Genomic DNA, 11089 nt, shown 5'->3' with positions numbered 1-11089 from the left:
TAAATTCGATTGGCTACTTCTTCCTTCCGAGCTAAATGGTAGTGGCTATGCAAAAGGTAAGCTTTCCTCTATCATTAAATGTAAACTAAAAGATCGTATAATTAGGTGTTATTTTAAGTATCATTTTTGTTCGTAACTGATTGGTTGGTGAAATAAAATCCAATCGCTCTTATTAGCTTCCTCACATTAGTCTTAAGCAAATGAAACAAAAAAGGCATATGAACGTATTCAACCCGTCCTCATTAAACCTTGGAGGCAAATAATATTTTCATATCTAATAAAGGAATTTTAGTCTCTTTTTATATACCCAAACATATTAAATCTTTTAAGCCAAATCATTTTATAGAATAACTTCTTGACATTGCAATGTTCTATTTTCTCTTTAAATCACTCGGTGGTGTTTAAAAACGCGGATAGCGGTCAGAGTTATTTCACAGTGATAAAAAAACTATACGAGGAAAAGAATTCCTAACTAATGGCCTCTTTATACAGTCAAAAAAATCAGATAAGCACCAACTAAAAAGAGTTGCTTATCTGCCAAGGTTGGAGCAAATACCACAACCTCCCACTAATCATTTCTACACGTATATTGCGCACAATTGTTTTCCTATCATCCAGCTATAATCATTCAAAAGAAATAAGAGACCTGCAGATGATGAAACCCCCTAAATTGGATGGGGGAAATTTGCCAGGTTGCAAAATTGCAGCAGCCCTTACCACTGAATCTTAAATATGCGGAACGTGCTCTAGCGCCTGCTTAGCAGAATAATTACCTACTAGCAACACAAGTGACTTCGATTTCCTTGTCTATTTGTGACAAAGCAACAAGTAGACTAGCATCCAAAACTGCATCTTGTGTAGTTAACCAACTCTTAGACCGGTGAAGTCAAAATATATCACATTCCCTCTAGCCGATGCACCTGACTCCAATCAGTAAGATCACAAAATGATAAAAGCATCGACTATCTCCAGTCCCTACAGTTGCCACACCTCCAACCGGCTTCCCCAAACGACTCCTCAATCCAAGGTGAACAATGACTGTGGATCCATATGCCACACATTTGACAACAAAGATCAGGGCATGGTTCAAAATGGGAACACATCTTACAAGGAACAGCAACAGCAGCAGATTCTATGCTAAACTCAGGCTCGTGCTTAAAGTAAGACATATCAGAAAGTCGATCAGAAGGAAACCCCAATGATGTGTCAACATTGTCTGTCAAGTTAGCAGATCCATCCAATGGGCCGCAATCATCAGATGCAAGCAATTCGTTGAAAGAGAAATAGGTCTGAGGTTCAAACTCCATATCCTCATAGTGGAGATCATCGTATTCAAACATCATGCCTTCCTCAAAATCATTTCTGGAAGTATCCCAGTCAACCCCATGAGGTGTTGATAATTCAACTTCCATAGAGTTGTTGGCGAAATGCGTATCTGAGTTCTTCTCCACTCCTCCATGTCTTCTTACTGGCAGTTTAGTACCTCGTTCAGCATTAGATGGTATTTCTTCTGCAGAAATCGTTATGTTTCCTCCAAAAAAATCAGCATGGGAAGGATTGCTTGCAAAAGAAGAATCCAAATCATTCTCGTTCTTCACATGCCTCCTTACTGGCAACTTTTTAGGCCCGGGCACAGACATGGTTGCAGCATTCCATTCACAATCAGCTTCTGAGAATTGCTCGTAGAATTCTTCCGGAGTAGAAACAAGAGAATTATCATCCTCTACATATATGTTTTCCTCTTTTGAGGGCACCACTTGAGTAGACATCTCATCCTCCATATGCCGCTCCGGAATGATCCCAGAGTGAAACTCCGTTCCAGGATTATCCATCTTTGAAGCCCTTGAGCGCATTCTCTTTTCTTCTAACTGCTTTTTGCTTTCTGGATCCAAATAAGGACAGATGGGTATTCTAGTCCTACGGCATCTAGAACATTTGAACCCCACAACTTCAGAAACCTTCGACTCCTCAAGCCCAACAGAATCAGCATGAAACCAATCTGCAAACTCACGGTGCATTAATTATTTCTCCAAACCTAAAAAGTAATGAAACATATATTCAAGATTACGAGGTTAAAAGAATTCCTCCCAGGGACAAACTTACTTGTACACGTTTCACAGCGGATGTACATCAAATCAGGATTGTATGGCTTGCGACAAAGGTAGCAAGTAAGTCTGGGAAAATCTCCGTCTAGATTGCCCTTGAGAAAAATGTTTCTTAATCTAAACTCAATGCCAGTGTCCTCATTCTTCTTTCTCCAAACGACACCCAACTTGTGCTTTTTTTTCGTTGTGGAATTCGAAGAATTACCATGCTTCCTATCAGAAGAATGCTTCAATGTGGCAACGGAGGCTGAAAGACGGCTAGAATTACCAACATTTACTCCTTTCTTGGCTGATATTTGCTTTGGAAAGTATTGCCCTTGCAGGAGTAAAGGACTTGTTGGAGATTCATCACTACATTTAACTCGAGTAAGGGCTCTATTTTGGTAACACATTTTGCAAGTGTTTGTGTACTCAACATCGTCGTTATCGTCAACTGTTGAACTAACTGTACACAGCTCGTGACAGAGACCTACAAAATAAGATAACATCAATGAGCTCCCAGACCAACTAGCTAACCCACATAACAACATGATAGGAACTGATACAAGGGAAATAGATGTTATTATAGTACCTTGGCATGTATTGCACTTCACCGCATTCCTGAGAAAATGAGATAGCATAAATAAATGAACATAAGAAAAAAGCAGAAAAAGGAATTTCGATAAATGCATTAAATGGATACCTAAATGGCACATCCGCTCGACATGAAGCACAACAATACTTATCATTGCCATCTCTCTTCAGTACTAGATAAGTAAAGATATCTTTACAAGGAGTCCTCAGGGGCTTTTTCTTTGTAAATGCACTTCTGGGTTTGTTGGCTGAAGGCAGATCTTTTCCCACTTTTTCTTCATACTCTTTTATTAGATACAAAGGAATCCGCAACTCAGAAAACCAATATTTCTCCTTTCCATCCTGTGTTTGCTCTACTTCTACTATACTCTTCATCACGCGAGATGGGAGATGCTTCTGATTTCCAAAAGCAACACCATACCTAATCTCACTTTCAACAACTCTTTTGTCGCATATGTAAGCATTTCTGAAAGCAGAAGCTTCTGTTTCTGGACCTTTTCCATCTTGGACGCTCTGTTCAGGGCGAACAAGGTCACCCCACCTCACATGCATGTCTAGGTACCTCACCTGTAGCAAAAGAAAACAACTTTATTCACTAGGATTGAACATCAGAAGAAACACTCAATCCAGACTTGCAACAAAAGCTTGCCACAAAAGAAGAGCTCAAATCTTTATCAATATATCTCAATCACCTGAAGCGCGAGCTGTGATGTCGTCTTACACATATCAACTGCAGCCCGCCAAACAAGCTGCCTATTTCTTTTGGCGGTCTCAGACCCTTCAGCATAATAAATACCAGGTATCTTTCTAACACCACCTGCAAGAGAATAAGCTGTTAGTGAACTCTCATGGCATTTATATATGTACGCCACCAAATCTATAGTAAGACAAAATAAAATAATTCTTTTTTTTGTTGACAACTGAAGACGTTTTGCATAACAAAAAAATGAGGGTATCAAAGACACCTTGACGTGCTGCTTTCTTCACCATCCTTCGGGGTAGAGTCCCTTTCTGGAATATAAACTTTGAAATCAAGCCACCTCTCCACCAAGTGAAGTCAGTCAGTATATCCTGGGACTGATCGGCAGTGGCTTCAACAACAGCCATTGGTTTCCTACCACGTCTCCCTGGTTTACGCTTATTTGTTGATCCAGCAGCACCAGCAGCTGAATGGGTGAGAGAAGATTCAGATGACCCACCATCAACAAGCTTGGTCCACTCCACAGAAAATGCAACTAAGCGGATATTCTCCTCAAGCTACAAACATAAAACCAAATCACTTAACTCAAAAAACAGACACAAATTAACAAAGGACATATTATCTATAGATAAAATCATATGTAGAAAGTAGTCTTAGATGCCAAATGTTAGGGCACATAAGGAATCTATGTTTCGAATTATTTTAATAGCACATATGCGCTATGCAGCAGGGAAATATCATCAATGCTGTTAAATGCAAAGTTTCCACAGCAAAGCCAGAATTGCCTAATCCTTCCATGTTCTATAGCATCTAATAAATTGGAATATTCTGTTGCAGTTCAAAATAAATCTGCAACTAAGAAATCAAGGCTGCAACTTAAGCAAAGTGGAATTTGCCATTAGTAATGCTGGATTTCATACTTTCTTATTACTTCATCAAAAAATGCTGGATTTCATACTTCAGGTTCACGATTAATGAACCACAAGCATAATTAAGGCACAGGACCTAAGCACTTGGCCCACTTGCAGCAAAAAGAATATTCACTAAGCAAACACAATGGTAGGACGGAAATTACATGTGCAGATATCCTGTATCCTGCACCACGTTACTTGAAAGTGGTTCACTGCTGCTGCCTGATGGCAATATTCTCTTTGCCATGCAAAACTCTCTCATTATTTAACCACAATTACATTTGTCTTAAAAGATAAAAGGCTAAGTAAAAAACAATTGGTTTTCCAGTAGTATCCTGATTTAACTAGACTTTCCTCATATTCTTAAAAGGACCGTTTATTAACCATGGCATCTAAGGTACAAGCTTCTACACCATTAAAATATTTATCATAATTTATTCAATTGCTTCACATTATTTCTTTAACTAGACAATGACTGGTTGGGGTGAAAAGAGGAGAAGTAGGATACTTAGAATGTAAAAGACAATAAATAAGGGCTAGGTTGGGCATGATGTGTGGGTTAGGGGCACGTCTTTGGCTCGAACCTTGCCGCGGACAAAAGTCTGGTATTTAAGTGGAGAAGCATAGAGGGGCGAGCCTATTATCCACTGAGTTTCAAATCGTGCACACTCGCCCTGGGGGTTTCTTTTCTCGGTTATTAAAAAAAAGACAAGAAATAAGAGTTATTTCCCATGGTGCTTACAACGTAAAAAATGAGACGAAGTATATATGGATGAATCTGCACCCCTCCAAGTTGGCATTTTCAAACCTCTCAGATGTAGCAACGAGAAAATGATATTGGAATACGCTCCATTTATAATAAACAACATAAGCAAAATGACAAATGTGGAACCAAAGAGAAGTCAACTGACTTATGCCTCCTGCTTAGCCTTCACATCACCCCCACCGTTTTTATTGGATAAGTACAGCTTTTGGATCTTCTCACCACAACAAAATATAATGTGGAAAATCGTTCACTCAGGAGTCAAAACTTTAAGACTAAGGGACTGTTTAATAATAACTTAAATTTGAAGACGAGCATCTAATAAATCTTCTAATCAAATTTAATCATATTATTTTCTATTTAAAATTTTTATTGAATTAGGACAAAACGGAGCATATGGCTGAACATTTGTCATTACCATGAATTTCAAATGTATATAAGTCAAAATCAAAGAAATCCTTGAGAATAAGGGAGATCCTCCTATGCCTAGTTTTGTGTGATTTCATGTCTCATCTAGTGGGATAATCCTCTATAAGTATTCTCCCTCAAATTGCCCTAATTCTTCCATAGCAGACATATGACAACACCTCGGCTAGCTTATACAGCTCAGCAGAGACCTCAACAACTGGGAACTTGACTAATACATGCTCTTAACATCTCTTCTGAATGGGGCACCACCACAGAAACACTGTCTACCAAAAATGATTACCCTTTCTGGAATCCTAACACCAAAGGTGATTTATCTGTTAGGAGCTGAGTATTCCTCTTTGACAGGCTCTGCCTCTTCAGTTTCCTTGGAAATCTATTTAGAAGAACAAGGCACCTTATAAGGTCAAATGCTTCACCTGGCATGCAGCAGAGCTAAGTGTCTTATTCTGAACAATCTCTAGAAAAGAGGCATTCCATTGTGCACTAGATGCTCTCTTTGTAAAGAGGGCGCAGAGGAGATCAAACATGTTTTTCTTCACTGTAATTTTACAGGTCCAATTTGGCATTTTTTCTTTAAAACCCTAGGCATCAGGTAGCTTCACCTAGAGCTCCCTTGAATTTTCCTCCTAACTTGGCGAAAGAGGGGCATGACCAGCTTACACACACCTTCACTAATTCCAAAGGGTAACTGCTACAAGCACAGATACCGTGTAACTTTGTCCACCAAGGCTTGGACAAACAAGAGGGTCAATATCGTGAACCTTAAACACAAATGAATATGTTCACTCAACTTTCTTTAACATAGCCACTACCAATGTTTTAGAGTTGGTTGCCATGACAGATTTTCTTAGCTCTTTACATTCTCGGTAAAGTTCTCTCTTTGGATGTACTTACTCCGACAATTTGCCGACATACATCAAATCAATAAAATACTCATTACCTATAAAAAAGTATTCTCTCAAGAGGAAACAAGATCCATACATTTTGAAATATATGTGTGTGTGTATGTGTGTGTGTGTCTATATATATATACGTGTTGGCTATCCAACATGAGGTTTTCTTATAAGTATTGACTTTCCAACATGAATTCGTAACTTACTTAAGACATAGTTACTTTACATAAATGGTTGCCCATTTTCAGATTCGATTGTAAGTGCACTTCAGTTAATTGGATTATGCTACCAAGTAGCCCCTAATACTACTAGCACGAAGTATTATTCAATGATCAGAAACGATAAACAAAATACAAGATTACCAAGTAATCTAGTCGATCAAGAAGTGGTAACAAACATTTTAAGAGAAATGACGGAAATGAAAGTGGACATTATGTTAACCAACATTAACATAAACAAATTTCTGCAAAAACTTACTTCAAGCAAAAGAGATTTTATCACACTGCAACTAGTAGCTTGTTCTGCCTGTTTACGCCATTGCTTTCTGAAAGCTGCACTCCGGAAATCGCCAGATATCAAACCAGTTAAGCTCTCCTCCATCAATACAATATATGTAGCAATACCGGGAAGACTTCCATCACCACCCTTAGCAGGACGTAGACCACTAAGTATCTTCACAGCCCCCTTAATGGCATTTGATGCTGCAGCATTCAACAAGCATCCTCTCTTACTAACCACAGGAGCCTTACAACTAAGACACCAACTACATCTTTCCCTTGGTACTTCCACAAGTCTCTTTTCAGTATTTGGCCAGAAAAAACGCATTGCTACTGATGAGAAAGCTTTAGCTTGAAGTAGGAAATTTGCAGACATATGTTTCCGCTTATTTTCTGAAACACGAGTCTCAGAACCCTGGTTTTCTTCAGAAGAAAGGACAGCTAGACTAGCAGCGGCAGATGCAGCAAAATCTCCATGCAGATAACTATTTATATATCCTTGAGGTTTAAAAGATGAACCCATGTATAAACAACCTCTTCCATGAGACACTGTGACACCAGCATAAGTACCACTAATTTGTTCCAAGTAGTTATTGGGGCTTCTTGAAGTACATATAGCCGTCTTTGCCAAATTTGGGCCATCTTGTTCAGTCCACTCAGAAGGAATAAGATGCTGGTCAACTGAACCAGTGCATACAACGGGCTTCACTTTAATTTGTTCAGATGGCAACGAGTCTAAAGGAGTGTTACTCTGTCTTGCTATAGGCTCAATATTTGCCAGACAAAGACCATCAGGTTGGGAAACTGCATCTAAATTCTCATTCTGCGTAGGTTCTGTCGAGAAGTTGCCTAGAAGATCACTTCCTGGACCAAATTCAGTGACACAACTTACCGTATTCTCTTCCCCAAGACTTTCCTTAACCAGAGAATTAAGTGATGGCATAAGGCGACCACCTGTTGTGTCTTCTCCTTGCCCACTAATTTCAAATAGTTCACCATTAGGGAATATGACATTGACTGGAATTTCCCAGTACTGCATAATTCCTTTGCATATTTCCAAATATAAGGGATAATGTTGCACGTTGGCATTAAGTACTTGCAGGACCTTGGGTATGTCTTTGTTATAGTAGTATCTGACATTAGACTCTATACCAGCTAAAGCCTTCAACCTATAATAGAAGATTAAGAATGCATTTAGAAAAAGATAACCAGAGGAAGATTTCAGCATGAACTACATAAGATAAGGGAATTACAAATCTCCACATAGAATATCCCACAATCAAATACTGCAACTTAACGGAGTCAATCAATATAAAAGTTAAGAGACATACACAAGTAGATGATTGCAAGTACCCATAAAGATTTGTCCATAGGGATCAACACCAAAAAACTCTGATCCTCTCAGAGTTGTTCCCCTCATAATTTTAGGCTCAAGCTCACTAACTGTGCACTCAGGGCAATACCATGCTCCTTCTGGTATATACATCTTGCAAACACCAATGCACCTAGCATGGTAAGATGAGGGACAGCCGTCACAGCAAAGTAAAGTCCCATCCATACCGCAGAGACGACATTCATCACCATTACCATCTTGATCAACATCACGGAAAGCATCTTGTCCACTAACTTTGGAAACCAAAGAATTAGTATTAGTTTCTTCGCTAAGCTTGATGGCTTCTCGGTCCTTGCAGGCAGAAGTTTTAGAGTACCGTGGATGCACTCTACGTGGTCCAATCACAGGGGCTAAAACTGTACCCGCATCTGAATCAATGCCTACCTCTGATTCTTCGCGCATGTCAATTTCTGCTCTTAGCTCTTCAGAATCTAGGGCATTGTCACACAAGATCTGCAGAACTATGAGTTTCCTGCCAGCAGACAGTGAGTAGTATTCCTTCTCCAAAGTATGGGGATAAAAACCCTCCCAACTATCTTCATTTGTGTATCCCATTCCCGTCAGATAATGAACTAGATAAGCAGGCCAGGTCATTGTATCAAGCAAGCTCCAATCAATGTTCCTATGAACAAGCAGAAATAGTTAAGTTTCCAAAATGCACCTCACTAGATTTTATAATTATTAACTTTCCACTCATTTGTATTCTTCTTCTGACAAATCTAGCTTTTAGTTTATTTTACCATACCATAATCAAGAAATTTTCAAGTTCAGTGGTGTATTTTTTGGAAGGACGGCATAACAGGAAGTACCTCCCAAAGGATTAAGAACCAAGACAGCACTAAAGTAAACCAACTGACTAGAACTTAGTTCAACAGTTTTTGAAAAATATCCTCCATAAAATAGGCAAATGTACTCACCTTAGGCATTTTGATGCAAGCTCGGAACCATCAGATGACAGATTTTCAAGATGACGCTTCAAAACACGCATAAGGGCGACATGAATAGAGTCCAACAATGAGTTTGGAACAGAACAGTTGAGTGCACCCACAAAATCGTCAAGTCCAAAGGGACTCAGAAACAACGTGGTACTAAACATCCGTAAAAAGCTATAAACGGACAAAAGGTGTGATACATAGTCCTCCGGAATACCAATATTTCCAGAAGAGGGGGGCAATTCAGGTGCAGGAACAAGAGGCTTTTCCACCTCCGAACATAACTCCTGCTCCTCATCATCATCAGGCGAATCGCTCAGTGAATCAGCATCAACATCTACTTGCATCTTTTCAACCTCAACAGGACAATCATTTTCCAAATCACTCGCAACTGGCACTTCTTCAATCTTATCAGCTACAGCATTTATCAGCTCAGCCACAATCTTTACCTCCCTACTAGCTACCAATTCATTTAACTTCTTCTTCCTATCCAACCACTCACCAACCAACTCATTGTCTTCAACCAAAACCTCTTTCACTTCGGCGGTATCCAAATCTTCACAATCTCCATCGTCGTATTCAACCCTATACAACCCCGAATCATAAAACATAATCTTTCCCAAAAATAACCCGTTCCCCTCAAAATCCTTCCTTACATACCTACCCACCAATGCTTTGGGTCTCAATCCAACAGCAGCCCTTTTCTTCCCATCTTGATCAACCTCCACATTTTGCACATCCTTTCTTCGCCTTTTCCTCCCTCGCTTTTCTAATCTAACCACACCACCACCCTCCATTCCACGAAAACTCCCCACCTCGATACCCGATCCAATTTACACCATAAACCTAAATTTCCTTCAAATTCAAAATCGCTGGTCTTGACAATCGAACCTATTCAAAAAAAATCAATCAGATTTTAGGGCTCTTTCCTTCAGATCGCAAAAACACAACAAAAATCAAATCAAATCAAACAAAACAAAACAAAAAATCAGCAGAATCTCAAGTATTTTCAAAAATTATACAGCATTAAGGTTCAAACCCTTGCGCCTATATATAAATCTATTGAGTAAGATAACATATAATATAAAAATACGGTATGCAATATATTATAAAAATATATAGGTATGTGTATGTATACTATGTAGATGAAAAAACTTACCTTGTTAAGGAAAAGGAACCGCCATAGAAGATGGAAATGAAAGAAGGGAAAAGGGATAAGGGAGAGAAATGAAAGGGGGAAAAAGACTGATAGCCCTAAAACCAAAAGGCAAAAACCAGGTCCAGATTCTTCAGGAGCCAAAGAGTTTAATGGTGTGGGCTTTCTGGATGGTAGAGTATTATTTTCTTTACCCCATCGCAAAACTCAGTGAGTTCGTGTCCGAGTTTCTAACGATTGGCGGTGCTGAGTTCCATAATAAATTTGTAAACAATTCAATTCAATATTTATTTATTAAGAAAAAGAGTATAAAACAATAAAAGTTAAGTTAAATTTAGATTTGAACTTTTTCCACACTTTGTATGATGAATATATATATTTCCATAGTTGGCTGCTAAATATCTTTTACTGAATGGAAAAATAACTTACTTCACTTCACTATTGCCATAATTATAGATATCATTATCAATCTTTAATATTAAAAATTTTCATAATAAATACCACGATTTAATTTGCTAATATTATCATTAATATTTTGTTAATACCTTTTTATTAATTTCCTCAAGAAAATATTAAATTTATATAGGTTAGTTTTCACAAAGTAGAAACAAAAAAAAATACTCTCTTACATTATGAAATATTTAGAAAATTAAAGTTTTAAAGGAAAAACATATTTATGTGTGTGTTCCTTCTCTAAAACATAAAAGAACAAATATGTATTAATCTTTGATTAAATT

At 38.3% G+C, this 11089-nt stretch overlaps 1 protein-coding gene across 1 annotated transcript; it reads right to left on the bottom strand.

Moving 5' to 3' along the window:
* Positions 1-454: 454 nt before the first annotated feature.
* On the bottom strand, positions 455-10533 carry LOC104245313 (DDT domain-containing protein PTM). Its single transcript, XM_009800905.2, has 10 exons — positions 10356-10533; positions 9182-10087; positions 8203-8886; positions 6852-8040; positions 3644-3935; positions 3371-3495; positions 2788-3245; positions 2677-2705; positions 2104-2574; positions 455-1999 (listed from the first exon to the last, which is right to left on the bottom strand). The coding sequence occupies exons 2-10, from the start codon at positions 9991-9993 to the stop codon at positions 963-965; spliced, it is 5097 nt and encodes a 1698-aa protein (XP_009799207.1). The 5' UTR covers positions 9994-10087; positions 10356-10533; the 3' UTR covers positions 455-962.
* Positions 10534-11089: the final 556 nt, after the last annotated feature.

This window comes from Nicotiana sylvestris, chromosome 11, assembly GCF_000393655.2.
Source record: "Nicotiana sylvestris chromosome 11, ASM39365v2, whole genome shotgun sequence".
Taxonomy (NCBI): domain Eukaryota; kingdom Viridiplantae; phylum Streptophyta; class Magnoliopsida; order Solanales; family Solanaceae; genus Nicotiana; species Nicotiana sylvestris.
Note: the sequence above shows the minus strand (reverse complement) of the source record. Positions and strands in the feature narration are given on the sequence as shown.